The sequence below is a fragment of the Equus asinus genome, chromosome 1 (genome assembly GCF_041296235.1).
Source record: "Equus asinus isolate D_3611 breed Donkey chromosome 1, EquAss-T2T_v2, whole genome shotgun sequence".
NCBI classification, from domain to species: domain Eukaryota; kingdom Metazoa; phylum Chordata; class Mammalia; order Perissodactyla; family Equidae; genus Equus; species Equus asinus.
Window position 1 is genome coordinate 135795383 of NC_091790.1, and position 15171 is coordinate 135810553.

Sequence of the window (15171 nt, forward strand, 5' to 3'; positions counted from 1 at the left end):
AAAGATTCCTTGAGATTACTTCATAATATTGTGATTTACATTTTAATTTATCCTGATAAACAATAATTTTGAACTACCCCACATCTTTTCCATAGTGCAGTTAAAGTCTCCGGAGGAAACATGAAAAGGGGCTTGCCTTTAAGATTTGTTCCTGGTCACACAGGCAGGATTGTTTAATCTCTGCAGATTGGTTGACTAGAAATTAGAAAATAATTTGCATATTAACACAGGGAGATGTTTGCATGGGTGTTTTCTTTTGAAGTGCAAGTATGACTTTTGCTGGATTTGCCTAGAAGAATGGAAAAAACATAGTTCTTCCACGGGAGGTTATTACCGATGTACTCGCTACGAAGTCATTCAGCATGTGGAGGAGCAATCCAAGGAAATGACTGTGGAGGTAAAGAGAACTATTTCAGCCAAGACCTGGGGCTGAGCTACCTAATACCGTTGGAAGTATTTTGCATTTTTCCTTTTCCCATCTTCATCGCGATGAGGCATTAAATTGAATACACTTTCGAGTAGGCTTTAATTTAAACAAAATAGCTCTATAAACTTGAGAGCTTTTTTCTTTTTAATTTTCCTTTTTCTATATTACTGAAGATAAGTCTATATCCAACCTGCCTCTGTAATGACTTAAAAACAATTTTAACATAATGTCAACAATACAATATTATAACATATAATAAGTGTCTTAGTGTGCTGGGCTGCCATAACAAAATCCCATAGACTGGGCAGCTTAAACAACAGAGATTTATTTCTCACTGTTCTGGAGGCTGGAAGTCCAAGATTAAGATTCCTGCCAATTCATTTTCTGGTGATAACACTCATCCTGGCTTTCAGACAGCTGTCTTTTTGCTATGTCCTCACATGGCGGCGGGAGAGAGAGAGAGCTCTAGTGTCTCTTCTTATAAGGGCACTGGCGAGCTCTATTGGATTAGGGCCCCTCCCTAATAAACTTGTTTCACCTTTGTCACCTCATAGGCCCTGTCTCCAAATATAGTCACATTGGTGCTTAGGGCTTCGACATATGAATTTGGGGGGAGACAATTCAGTCCATAGCAATAAGCAATATAATAAAACATTGAATGTCTGATAAACATAGAGCTTGAGAGGCATCTTTGCCTTACACTCTGTGATTGTGGATTCAATGGTTTGTCACAGAGAATACAAATACAAGACTTTGTTCTAGGAGGCTTTAAAATATATTGGTTATTATTTTCTCTCAATAAAATAATAGCAAGTCTGTATGCATTATTACCTAGTACTAATAAAATTTTTAAGTGAGTAAAAAAAACCAATTTTAATAGCTAATACTTTTATTTGTAGAAGTCATTTGTGGACTTTTGTTTCCTAGGCTGAGAAAAAACACAAACGATTTCAGGAACTTGACAGATTTATGCACTATTATACAAGATTTAAAAACCATGAGCATAGCTATCAGGTATGTCCCAAATCATTTCAAATGGTCTAAATTATACCATTGTGAATAAATAAAGAGTATGATATAAATTACTTATTTCTGTTCCTTTAGTTAGAACAACGCCTTCTTAAAACAGCCAAAGAAAAGATGGAGCAATTGAGTAGAGCTCTCAAAGAAAGTAAGTTGTAAGTGGTATGTGTGATAATTAATATAAAATAGCCTTCCATGCTTAAGTCACTTTATTGGGAGAAGGTTAAGACCCTTAATGGATATACATTATCTCCATTAGCTCATCCTGGTACTGTGTGGAGTTCTCTGAAGCCCAGAGTGCAGCTTAGCATTTGAGGCCTCTGTGATTAGATTTTCTACCCAGCTTACCTCGTCTGCTCCACTGAGTACATCCTACACTGATGGCAGATAAACACACATTATGGTTTGCTTACTCTGTGCCACTGCTGATGTTCTACAATGTTGGAGAAAGTGAGTGGGACCTAAAAGGCATCCCTGACTAGTCAAAGGAGCACATGCCACCCAACTGTCATGTGACTGAATCCCCAAAGATTCTTGAGAAAATTTAGCAGAGAGCCTAATTGAGTGGAAGGCAAGTATGGTTTGGGGAGATGTCATCTCGCTGGTAAATAATGGACGTAGGAGTCAAAAAACAAAGACATGAGATAGGGCTAACTTATGGATCCTAAATGAAACTTTGAAAAGAACGTTCGTAAAAATGGATTGAGTATTGGCTGCACCATTAGCATATACTATCTCGTAGTGACCACACAGAGTACAGGTTCTGTATGTTCATTTCAAAAGTCACATTTTAAAAATAATCATAGATAAGGTTTTAAGCCTAAAAGTGCAATCAATTATACCTGGGTTTGCTCTAGTTTATAAAAGTAGTGAGTAGTAACACCCTTTTCATGAGGATAATTCCCTAATTAAGACAGTAACTCTAAGTTAAATCAGAGTGGGAGAACAAGTGTCAATAGCAGCTTAGTCTCCTTGTTAATTGTTAGTTCTTAGACTTTAGTAATGACATAACTATATCACGCCAATATCACACTCTTGAAGTATTGTCCACAGTACAAACTGAAAGGAAAAACCCCTCACGTGTTCTGCGCTTCTTCAGCGGGTTTTTGTCTCTCTCCTCACTGATGTGTCCCTAGTGCTTAGAACAGCGCCCGGCACATAGTAAACCTGCAGTAGATTTGTGTAGATGTGAATTGCTGTTTCTGTTCAACCTTCTGGAGGTTCTAGACAGCATAGTAAGATATGAAAAAAAATGAAAAGGTATAATTGAAAAGCAAGAAACGAAACTTCACACACTTCTCACACGTATCATAATGAGGGAGGCAGTGTTTGTTTTGTTTTGTTTTTCTTTTTTTATATCTTCTTAGTTCAAATACCTACACTAGGGTAGGTATTTGGAGATGGTCTGTATGTGTGTGTGTACAATACGCATGTAATTTCTTTCTACAGGCATGCAGAATAATCTTATTTTCAAAAGTACTTACGAATTTAGATTCTACTGCTCAATTTCTGTTTATTTGCAGTCAAGGAAAGGGCTAGAATGTTAAAATGATATTTTGGGAAGGCACAGCCTCAGATATTAAGGCAATTTCTTCTTCCCTCCTCCTCACTCTTCCTCTCTTTCTCTCCCTGAAGTTTTTTATTTACTAACATTAGTTGTCCAGTAATTCCCCAGAATGTTGTATCTTTTTCCTTACAATGTTGTTTTTGCAGAGGCATAATTATAATTAGCCTTTTTTTTTTTTTTAGCAAGGCATTTGTTCTGATTCTTTTTCAACAAAATTCTGGTAAGGATAAGCTGAAAAACTTAGTAAACCATGGAAACTTTGAGTTAACCTACAGCTAGATTTGTTTGCCACCAGCGTGAGAACAGAACCCAGGATCAGTGTATGCGTTCCTTCATGACTGCCATCAGTGCTCCTGGGCTACTGCAGCGTGTGCTTTGTTTATAAATGCATACAAGTCACACATGGTGTTTTATGTAGGTTTTTAGTCTAGTACAAGTAAATACTATCATATAGCTACTTCAAACAGTTCCTTCTTGTTTTGTGTGTGTGTGTGTGTGTTTTTGAGAAAACTTAGTTGTTTACTGGGCCTGCCCTGGTGGCCTAGTGTTTAAGTTCTGTTAAGTTGTTGGTGGCCCACATACTAAAACACAGAGGAAAATTGGCATGGATGTTAGCTCAGGGCGAATCTTCCTCAGCAAAAAAAAGAAGAAAATTTAGTTGTTTAAGTAATTTTATAATAGCATTTTTGCCAAAAAATTTTTTTCATTGTGCCTGATTTACTTTAACTTTATAGCTGAAGGAGGCTGTCCAGATACCACTTTCATTGAAGATGCGGTTCACGTGCTCTTAAAAACTCGACGCATTCTCAAGTGTTCTTATCCATATGGATTTTTCTTAGAACCTAAAAGCACAAAGAAAGAAATTTTTGAACTCATGCAAGTAAGATATCTTTTTTAAGTATATTTAAATACAGTTATTATGAAAAACAGATTTCCTCCTTTTTCAACCACTTTAAGTTTTATCTTAGTTGAGTATGATTAGTAAACAATTTTGTTTTCATTTCTAGCATGGTTTTTAAATAAAGGAAAAGTTGCCAATAATAAACAGAAATTTTTTTTATGTTTAAATTTGTCACTCTGCTTATCTGAATGAGTTCTGAGCTATGCACACGTTTCTTACCACATTTCTTCAAACTGGTTTGAGCTTGAAATCTGGCCTAGTTCTGATCATGTAATTAGGAATTCAAAGATGAAACAAACCACGTTACATACTAGATGGAAAAGATGCTATTTACCAGTTTATTTTAAAAGTACAATGGAAAAAGTTACAGTATTTAAAAAACAAACACACCTAAGCCAACTGACATCACTGTAGCTGACCAAGTTCATTGGACATTTCTCTTTTTTTAAAGCCAACAAACTTTCTTCTCTTGCTACAATTTTCATGTTATCCTGTTGAACTGCCCTCTACTAATTTTATATCCTACATTTCTTTCAATGCTGAATGTTCATTTTCTCCATGAAGCCTTCCAGACCTAACCCCAAATCACAGGGCTCTTGCTTTGCCTCAGATTCCTTCAGCACTTACATATAGTCTGCACCACGGGGCCATGCATTGGCATGGACAGTGCCTTGAAATTCATTAGTTTTTTTTCATGTAGACAAATTATAAATTCCTTATAGGCAGCTGGTATACACACTACTTTATAATCCGTAACAACTACGTTGCTATAAATGACTTTTGAATGAGTGCTATTTCCCTAAAACGTCCAAAATAGAAACATATGTTAAATAGGAAGTTATTTCAAAATTTGGATTAATTTCTGACTTCAAAAGAGTTAGATTTAACTGAGAAACCAGGTAGACACTAGATTTGCTATTAACTAACCCACTTAGCCTATAATCTTTCTTCCCCCTCCCATCTTCTTAACATAGACAGACCTAGAAATGGTCACTGAAGACCTTGCCCAAAAAGTCAATAGGCCTTACCTTCGCACACCTCGCCACAAGATCATCAAAGCGGCATGCCTTGTACAGCAGAAGAGGCAAGAATTTCTGGCATCTGTGGCTCGGGGAGTTGCTCCTGCAGACTCACCAGAAGCTCCAAGGCGCAGGTAAAAAGGATGCATGTTATGGAAATCATTCTAGCTCCAGCCACAGATGCCAGCAGGTTTATTTTGTATTCAACTGGGGTTGATAATCCTGGAAGTTACTTATACTTAAAATACGGATAGCTAATAAAAGTGTGTTAACTTGTTTTTGGTGATTCTTTTTCACCCTGTACTATTTCTATTTTTCTTGTTGTTTTTTGTTTGTCATTGTATAGTTTCTCAGACTAAATTAGGCTAGATTAATTTCATACTTCAATGAACTCAAATTCAAAGAGTATTTTAATGTATCATTTCAAATATGTAATGTGTAGTGATATGATAGTCATAAACAGCTTATGATGTAGACTTTGGGAACCTTGCCAACTTGTTATGGTCATATTTGTATTTTTGTGGAAAGCAGTTGTGAAGAAATTAGAAATATTATTAGTAAAGTTATGTGTGATCCATATTCATCCATTAAAGAACAGTTAAGTTTTAGTTGTTTTATTTCAGATACTTATGTTACTTCTGCCATTATAAATTGAAGCATTTTTTTCTTATTCATAATAATTGTAGGCATTAGAAATTCCGTTGACACTATTTTTGCATAAACACGTAACATAAAAATAGAAACAATCATAAAATACTCTGATATAGCATTTTGATTTTTATTTTTCCACCATTTTACACAAACATAAAGCAACTTAGAATTTGAAAGAAATAACAGAAGTATCATTTTAATTATGTTCAGTAGTTGATCCACTTTGGTTGAGCAAGCTCCAAGGAGAGGAATTGAGTACTGTGCAAAGGGAAGGGTCTGCTTGTATGTGCTCTGTAGGACTGATGATAAATCAAACGGTATGTCTCATTTCTTTGTAGCTTTGCTGGTGGAACATGGGATTGGGAATATTTAGGATTTGCATCACCTGAGGTAATTGTTTTGTGAGGTTTTTTGTTTTGTTTTATATTTTTCCTTAGTGCAATCCTGCTTGCATTTGCACCTTTACCTATTCTAAATCCTCCTGAGATTGTCAGCAATGTTTTCTCTTTCTTTTATAATAAAAATGCCACAGTGAGCCTCCAGTTAGCTATTTATGGTGTTGCGTTACATCACATTATTAAATGCATCCTGCCATTTTACCATTTTTTTATTTATTAGAAATGCATTTCTAGTTGTAATATTGATCCAGTCTTAATCTATTAAAAACCTACATAATGTTTTTTTAAAGTCATTGCATAAACTGAGAGAATTGATTCATAATCAATTGCTAAAGTGGAAATTTGACATTAATAATATTAATGCAGAAAGAAGTGCTTGGCTTAGTTGCTTTCTGCATCTCTTTAAGATTTTCACACTCTTCCTGGCTTTTTGTTGTGGTGGTTGTTACTGATAGACCATTTTAAAATACAGAACGTCTAAAATACTAACACTGCAAATAAGAGTTGTCACAAATAAAAATGAGAGAGAGTGAAAATCTTAATCACATTGCTATTTTCTGAGATTTAAATTGCCACCGTCACTGTTGAGTCTAAATGGTTTTAGCAGTTCTCTCTACTTCCGTCTCTCCTTCCTTGCTCTTTGTAAAACAGTATACCATCTGATGCTTATATTATGATAACCATTTAACTTAATTCTTGGAGGGGGGTAGAACAAACAAACCTTTGTTTATCATTGATAACCCATTTGTTTACCTGCCACTAAAAGACAGTGAGATTGATTTTTGTCTAGAAATGACTGTGGCTTATTTAAATCGTATAACTTTCTCTTTTCAGCTGCTGAGGATACTTGCAATCACCTTGTGTCCTTTTGTATTGGTAGATATATCCGAGAAAATACTGACTTGAGAAAGCAATTTGTGCTTAGAGCTCGAGCTCTGATATGGAAATTTTAAGTTCACTTAAACTACAAAAAATTTTAATATACTAATGAAATTTCTATTGTAAAACAAATTATGAACGTTTTCTTTACCTAATCCTGTGCTTATTATTTCTATGTTGTATAATTACAGCTTTGGGGAGATTGTGGAAATTTTCCACCTAAAAGGAGAAAATAAACAAGCTTCAATTATCAAAAAAAGTGTACTAAAGGTTTCAGTATTTCAAGATAGAAACACAATTTAGCAAAAATAAAACCTTTACCAGAGTATTCACTATCATGTATGCATCGTTTTGTGACTTTCTGGCTCTGACAGTAACTTTAGGAATCCTGAAATATTTGTCCTTGAATATCGAGGGCCTGCTAATATGACTGACACAGATTTATTTTGTAAAAAAGGAAGACTTGGCACCTCACATGTAAATATATATATATCTATATAAAACATTATTGAGCTCTTGTTCTCCAGAGATTGAGAATCGTGAAAGTATAAATAACATTTCCTTCTTAAATTTATTTTTTATGAGTTAATAAGGCTTACAAGAATCATTTAACTCACTTTTACTTTTCTCTTCTTTAAAGTCCTAGCATGTTGAAACACTAAGCTTTTATGTAAACGTTTTTGCAAGTCTAAAGAATTACCACACAGTGTGAAACTTTAAAATTCTGCATGTATGTGACTATCAAGTAACTGCCAAAGTTATATCTTTAAAACTTAGCTCTTGGCCTTCATATAGACTCTGTATAAAATAATGTTGCTAAACTCCAACAGACTTTTAGGTTGAATTTATATTTTTTCAGTAGAGTTAATTCTATGTTACGCTGTTTTAGTTAAATTGAACGAGTCAGTTACAAGCAGTAGTATTTGTTTTGTAGCACTTTAGAGGCAGTGGTGCCCAGAGGAAAGAGCATGCTCTAAAAGTCTAAGGGACCCCTGAGTTCAAAGTCGAGCTCTGTAACTTATTAGACCTTCGGCTGTGTTCTTCCTTAGTTTCTCATCTTTAAAATGTGGGTGGTGCTATCTACCCCATGGAAGTTCTGGAAGGATTAAAACATCTCTTTAAGTCACTGATAAAACTGCACAGACAAAATGCTCAGTTATTATTTAAAACAGAAAAACTCCTCGCAGCCTTTTTCCCTATGAATCATAGAACTGCTCAATGTTCTCCGTAGCCTTCGTGCTCTCAAATCATTAGGAGTATCCCTACTAAAGCCTGTTCGTATGCTTACTTGAAGATGTTAGGAATCCTTGGAAAGTTTCAGATAAGTTTAGTTTTATGAGAACAATTTTTTAAAGCCTGTTGCATCCTGAGAGAAGGCCATTTGAGTTTTCTATCAGAATAATTATAAATATAACAAGTTTCTTTTACAGTTGTTTTTAAGCCATTTACTTTTCTTAAATTGGAAATATGTATGTTTTATGATCAGTAATAGTTTATTTAATTCAGAATAACTTTCTACCTTCATCAAGTATACAAAGTAATCAAATTCTCCCTAAGTATAAGTCTTGAACTGAAATAAAATTTTTGCGACATCTTTGTCTGAGAAATGTGGTGGTCCCCAGTGGTCCAGTGAGCCGTGATGACGTATAACAGTCATCCAGTTTTGGAACATGGGCCTCCAGGAAAAGAGGAAATGATACCCAAGCTCAGCCAGAAATTTTAAAGAGCCTAAATAATTCCTCCAAGCGCTTGTAGTATCTTTCATTTACTGGGTTCTAATCAGGTATGGAATGCCTCCACTCTTATTAGAGTCCAACTGCTTACAGATGGAGTTTAAATAAATTTAACCAGAGTGGTATCATGTGAAAGTTTTATTTGTGATATAAAACTTGGCTTCATTTATTCCACTCCTTTCACAATATAAGCATATTGAGTATTCTGGGGTAACTGGGATAATCATAAACCTGAGTATCTTAGTATTTTGTCACTGAAAGATTCTATAATGATTCTCAAAATTAACGTTTTTGTGCTAGTGTCATGCACACTGGCCTCTGTTATATCACTAAAATCTGGAAAAGTACATTTGTATCCAGGTAATAGCAGGTAGTCCCAGGTTCTGCCTCTGGTAATAGCACACCCACTTTAAACTGTTATCACAAACGTAAAATAGACTCAGGACATCTGCCCAAACCTATGTTCCTCCCATATGCTAAGTAGAAAACACCTCTCCTGGCTGTGTTATAGATATCCCCACATATTAGCTAATATAGAAAAGAAGCCAAGTATCATCTTATTTTAAAGCTAACCTCACATACTTCTTTTAATCTAGTCATTTGACTTGTGAGTATGGTATGTGGGGAAAAGTATAAAATCTAACAACCTAGGAAGTACTTAACAGTGTGTGCTTTTCTTTTTTCTTTTTTCTTTCTGTTACATATATCACAGTCACTTTTTTAACCAGAACTCCAGGGAAAGCCTAATGTATATTAATAAAATCACTATGGTGTTAGTTATAATATTAGATAACAAGACCCAGGCATATGAAATAAGGCTTGGTCATGATCTAGCATTAGAGCTTGCAAGTATTCCCAGTTTACCCGGGCAATGGTAATGATTACTTAAAATTGTTCTTTTTCCATTTTACTTTTTCTGTTTCCTTGGCATGGCAAAACCTGAAGTTTCTTTTCTAAAGCCAAGTGATTTTATAATATGTATATAAAATCATACATTTTTTTTCCTGGAAAAAAAGTGTGTTGTTTTATTTGCATTAAAAAAAATTGCATGCTCTCCTGTATTTTATAACCTTTGGTTTATGCAGGAATATGCTGAATTTCAGTATCGGAGGAGGCACAGACAGCAGCGCCGTCGAGGAGACGTGCACAGTCTGCTCAGTAATCCTCCAGACCCTGATGAGCCAAGTGAAAGCACTTTAGGTAAGCTCTTGAGTTGGGTATGTTTTACTCTCTTAGTTCTCTTGAATTTAATCTTGAAACTCGCTAATCCAAATGTTTGTGAAAGAGCTTGTAATTTAGATATACAATCAATATGCAGATGCTTCTAATGTCACAGACTACAGAAAACCAGGGGTTTAAGGACATAGGCTGTGGAGTCAGACAGACCTGGGTTCATGACCCCATCTTTTCCGCATATCAGGGTGACACTTTAGTCAAGTCACTTGACCTCTTCAAGTTTCTGTCTCCTAATTCTAAAGATGCAATAATGATAGTGCCACTTTGTGAGCTCGTTGTATGCATAAATGAGATAATGCATGTAAAACACTTAAGTACTAGTAGCACGTAGTAAGCATTCAATTAACCGTAACTGTTGATTGCTGTTATTGTGTTCCTGGAATATTTTTATCCTAGGCTCGGTTCTCCTATAAACATTCTCTAAAAGAGAGAAAATTTCTGGTATTAGAGGAAAATTAATTATGAACCTTTAAATGTTAAACTGTTAATTGAAAATCTTCAGACTATAATGTCAGCAGATGATCTCTAATAAATCAGAATCAACAGGCCTAAACATTTGCTCTTCAGGCTATTCTAACTTCTAAATTCTTTAGTTTTAAGAACTCTGAAAAGTAAAACACCTTTATTTGTTATTACTTTGGGAAAAAAAGAGGAGTGGATGGTAGCACTTGCATTTATGAATAGAACCATATATGATTCAAGCAAAAATACAAAGAACAATCATGGATTTGAAGTAATAGTATTAGATATATATCATTGCTTATGGTGAGACAAATATGGATGAGAAATCTCTGAAAGATTAAGTGAACGTGTGAACATGGCTTTTCACCAGCACTAAAAGAGAAGTTGCCAAGTCAAATAAAAAGATGTATGAAATCTTGTGTGACTAAATTGTCTCTGGTACCACTTGCTTTGAAACAGATATCCCAGAAGGCCACAGTGGCCGCAGGCCTGGCCCCGCCGTGGTAAGTTCCGCGTCTATGAGTGTGCTGCACAGCTCGTCCCTGCGCGACTACACCCCTGCCAGTCGCTCTGAGAACCAAGACTCTCTTCAGGTAGCCTTCCTGGGCAGCCTCATTGCCCTTGCTTTTGCTCTTTCTGTTTAGCCCGGTTTCCTGTTTTCACTCTTATTACTTTCCTTTTTCTTCCTTCCATTCTAAAATCTTTGTTTTAGAGATATACTACAAGAAAAGATTCCTATATTTCAGATTTATCTTAAGGAATTTCTTTTCCCCTTTATCATGGGCAAAGAGAAAATTAAAATAAGATTTGAGTAGGTAAAATAATTTTTCTGTATAAACAGAGATAACATTGATTATCTATTTGGTAAAGGAACAGTGGTAAACCTCATTGGGTTAGATCACTTTTCCTTTTACATTTTAAAGTAGTTTTCCTTTCTGTTGCTCCCAGGCCCTGAGTTCCTTGGATGAAGATGATCCCAATATACTTCTCGCAATACAATTATCACTGCAAGAATCTGGGCTGGCCATCGATGAAGAAAGTAGAGACTTCCTCAGTAATGAAGCATCCTTAGGAGCAATAGGCACTTCTTTACCTTCCAGGCTGGACTCTGTCCCCAGGAACACAGATAGCCCTCGGGCTGCGTTGAGCAGCTCTGAACTCTTGGAACTTGGTGACAGCCTCATGAGACTAGGAGCAGAAAGTGACCCATTTTCAACTGACACCCCGAGTTCACACCCTCTCAGTGAGGCAAGAAGTGAATTCTGTCCCTCGTCCAGTGACCTTGACTCAGCCGGCCAGGATGCCAACATCAATGACAATCTCCTTGGCAATATCATGGCTTGGTTTCACGACATGAATCCTCAGAGTATTGCCCTGATTCCTCCAGCAAGTACAGAAATCAGTGCAGATTCCCAGCACCCCTATGTCAAAGATGGGTCAGAAGGGGTGAGAGGAATGGAACTGGTGCCACCAGAGGAAGATGCAATGTTTGAAGATGCTGTGATCAGTAAAGGTAGAGGATCCCAAATAGAAGAGGAAAATCCTTTGGAAGAGAATATTCTGGCTGGGGAAGCAGCATCACAAGCTGGCGAAAGTGGTAATGAGGCAGCTGATAAGGGGGATGGTTCAGATGTTTCAAGTCAAACACCTCAAACCTCAAGTGAGTGGCTTGAACAAGTACATTTAGTGTGAACTGCACACCTCTGGGCTCTAAATGAATCGCAGGTACAGGTGGTATGCTAGTGGAGTATGCTTTACAGAAACTTGATCCACTTAATTCCAACTCAGAAACCACTGACATTAGGCTCGAATATGAAGGAGTGAGTTCCCTTGAATAGTAGCTTCATTTCTAAGTTTAACCTTACAGGGAATTTCTTTTGTATTTAATTGGATAACTTTTCCCCTTTTTGCTGACAAAAAGAAGAGCGAGAGAGAGAAACACAAATGAAATAAATAGGTTAGATTCTACATTCTTTAGAAATGCAATCTTCTGTTTAGCCTAAGGTCAGCAATACTTAAATTGAACATTTAAATTAAAGGCTTACTCCCTAATCCTTGGGTGGTATTTCCTTTTTTAAAAAAAGTTTCTTCATTTTGGAAGTTATTTTGGACAGATGTAATAACATTTAGTCCTCAGTCTTTCTGTTCTTCCATAACTGCCCTCCCTTCTGTCTGAGCAGTGTGGATTGAGGTATTCAAGGCTTCTCTTTAGTGCTGCATCTACTACAATGTAATTAGTTTTAATTTTCACATGAATCAAAAATTTCTTTTTATGTCTATTTACAGTCCACTTGTGCCAAACTCTGACTCGTGCGCTGGCTAATGAGGCATTTAGGTGTGCGGTGTCCTAGAGGGCCCCAGAGCAGTTCCAGCCTTCTCTGGAGGAAAACGTGCCACTTGGTAGCAGTGATATTCCAGAATTTAATGGGCTTTTGTTGCCATGGAGACTGCATTTAAATAAATGTAGCCTGTAGCTTAAGTTAACTAAACCTAATGCTGCTGTTAAAAACAGTTTATTTTAATATTAAAATACAGTTGATTAGCAACAGCGGTGCTGTATTTTAAGAGACACTTTATTGGAAGTGCAATCATAGTTCTTTGTTTTCACAATTTTACAGTGCATTCTAATTACTAATGGGTGCAATTACTTTTAATGGTAAGTGTTTTATAAAATAGAAAAAAATTGGAGTTTCATGAGTTATAGTAAATCCCACAATTATTGAAAAAGTCAATAAAACATCCTGCGCAACATGTTACCGTGCCTTTGCCTAACCTACATGGATAGTTGCCAGTTAAATAAGTGAGTAATTCAAATTTCAGTGTTTCTTCTGAAGTAACTATGCTATAAATTGCAAAGACCTCCATAAAACCACCCATGGCCTTGCCTTTACAGTAAATATAACAACTAAATGTTCAATCGGTTTGTTTGCCTAAATAGCACATGCTGACATGTGTTTGTTCTATTGCACAATATTCATTTGCTGTGTGATTACTGTTTAGTGTTGAAAAAAATCAACTTTCTAGTTATCAGTGTCTTACTGTGAAGAAAATACTGGTCTTAGTTGTAATTAAGATACAATGGTACAGTGTGTAATTAAAACTAGAGTAAACTGTTGGAATGGCTGTTTTACTTACATATTATCAAAACTAGCATAATATAAAGCAAAATAGATATGCAACACTCCACTTAATGTTTTGCCAGATTCTTACCAGAAATCTACAGATACCAAAATTTCAGTACCGAGTTTGTACAGGCAAGTCCTGGGCTGGGTAAAAGGTTATATTAGTATTGATATCCTTAAGTTGCAATTACAGTTTTCAATTACTTTTTTTTTCCCAAATCCTGCTTTTGAAATATTCTTGTACTTCAAATTCATATGGCTAGGACATTATATTAGAGCATTTAATATTTCCCTGGTTCCCCTAGGATAAACTATGTGGGAATTGTTCCTATGCCATGGATATCAAAGGTCCACATTAGTTTTTATTTCCCCAATTATCAGAAATATTGATATCAACCCCTATTAAAATTAGTTGGGGAAAATACTAACTTTATCTACAGTGTATTACTGTATATTAAGCTGAAATAGTCCATTAAAGGATTTTTTTACAAATTTATTTTGGATTAAAAATATCAACACCAATTAGTTTTTAGACCAAGTTGTAATTTTTCAATAGAAAGAGTCTTTGTATCGCATTGAGGCATCTTGCAAAGCTGCAATAAGGTGAGAAAGTGTGCTCTGTGTGGAGATAGTGTCCGGGGTGGGTCTGGTTCCTCGCACCTTGTGCAGTACCCTTGTTTCTGTGGTGTTCTCTCCTGAGCATGAAAAGTGATCATTATCCAATTTGTATTTCCTTGGTACATATTTTAAAAACAACACAGTCATTGACTTTACAATTCAGAAATAAAGTTTGGCAAAGCCTATTTTGTAAACAAGTTAATTTTATAATGTTAAAGAAAAAATTCCTCTAACCTTGACTTGTTATTTGCACTTTCATAGTCTATACTTGATACATTCCCACTTTATATACAGTAGGATTCTACAAACGTGTAGATGTTTGGCCAAATGAATGCTGTTAATAATATGTAAAATTCTTTGATTAAACATTTATTACTTAAACTACTTCACTTTTGTCTCATTACATTATAGACTTTAACCAAGTCAGGAAGGTGATTTTCTTCAATTTAAATTCCCTCCAATATGATGGGATTAATTTGGTTCTTACACGTAATTGACTAGTACTTAATATTTTTTACAGTAGCCCACTTACTGAGCATTTTATACTTCAAAGATGAACCCAAAACACTGCATGACAATGTGTTAAAACATTGTGACTTCAATGCTCATTTTATTTTCATCACTGTAGCTTTCAGGAGAAAAGTGTTAAGATTTTTCCTTGAAATCTCTAATAAAAACGTACAGAACAAGATAGAATTTTAAGATATTTTGTGAAATTCCTTAGGACTGGAAAATTTTTTATGCTATATGAATAGAAATGCCTGCCTCGCCACCATTTTATTATTCTGCCCCTTCTGAGTTACCAAAACAGCCCTTGGCATCTGAAATTCAGTGCACACACAAGGTCCAGGCCACCAGCTGGGGCTTCGTGGGGTTTGCCGGTGATAACCACTTAAAGTCATGTCGTTTTATTTGTGCCTTTCATTATATGGATCTGAAGCTGAACCACCAAAATCCATATGTGAATTATTCTTTAAATGTTATTGTTTATTGCAGCCACTGATCTCATTTTGTTCTCTTTTTAGTCCTCAAATATTGTTGCCTACCTGTCATAAATTAAAATCTGAGACTCATTGAAGTTTGGTCATAATTTTAAAAAATAGTTATAGTGTGTCTTTCAAGAGTAAAATCTTGG

The 15171-nt window shown here is 35.6% G+C and overlaps 1 protein-coding gene across 4 annotated transcripts in view; it reads left to right on the plus strand.

The window, feature by feature from the left end:
* ANKIB1 (ankyrin repeat and IBR domain containing 1) overlaps positions 1–14421 on the plus strand; it is a 135507-nt gene extending 121086 nt beyond the window's left edge. For 3 of the 4 annotated variants that reach the window (XM_014842944.3, XM_070508332.1, XM_070508341.1), the window contains 9 exons: positions 263–397; positions 1355–1441; positions 1532–1598; positions 3752–3897; positions 4893–5071; positions 5927–5978; positions 9684–9798; positions 10756–10889; positions 11245–14421. In XM_014842944.3, coding sequence (XP_014698430.1) covers positions 263–397; positions 1355–1441; positions 1532–1598; positions 3752–3897; positions 4893–5071; positions 5927–5978; positions 9684–9798; positions 10756–10889; positions 11245–11988 — 1659 coding nt within the window. In that variant the 3' untranslated portion in view covers positions 11989–14421. The remainder of the gene's footprint in view (positions 1–262; positions 398–1354; positions 1442–1531; positions 1599–3751; positions 3898–4892; positions 5072–5926; positions 5979–9683; positions 9799–10755; positions 10890–11244) is intronic. The other variant, XM_014842945.3, reaches the window with a different exon arrangement.
* Positions 14422–15171: the final 750 nt, after the last annotated feature.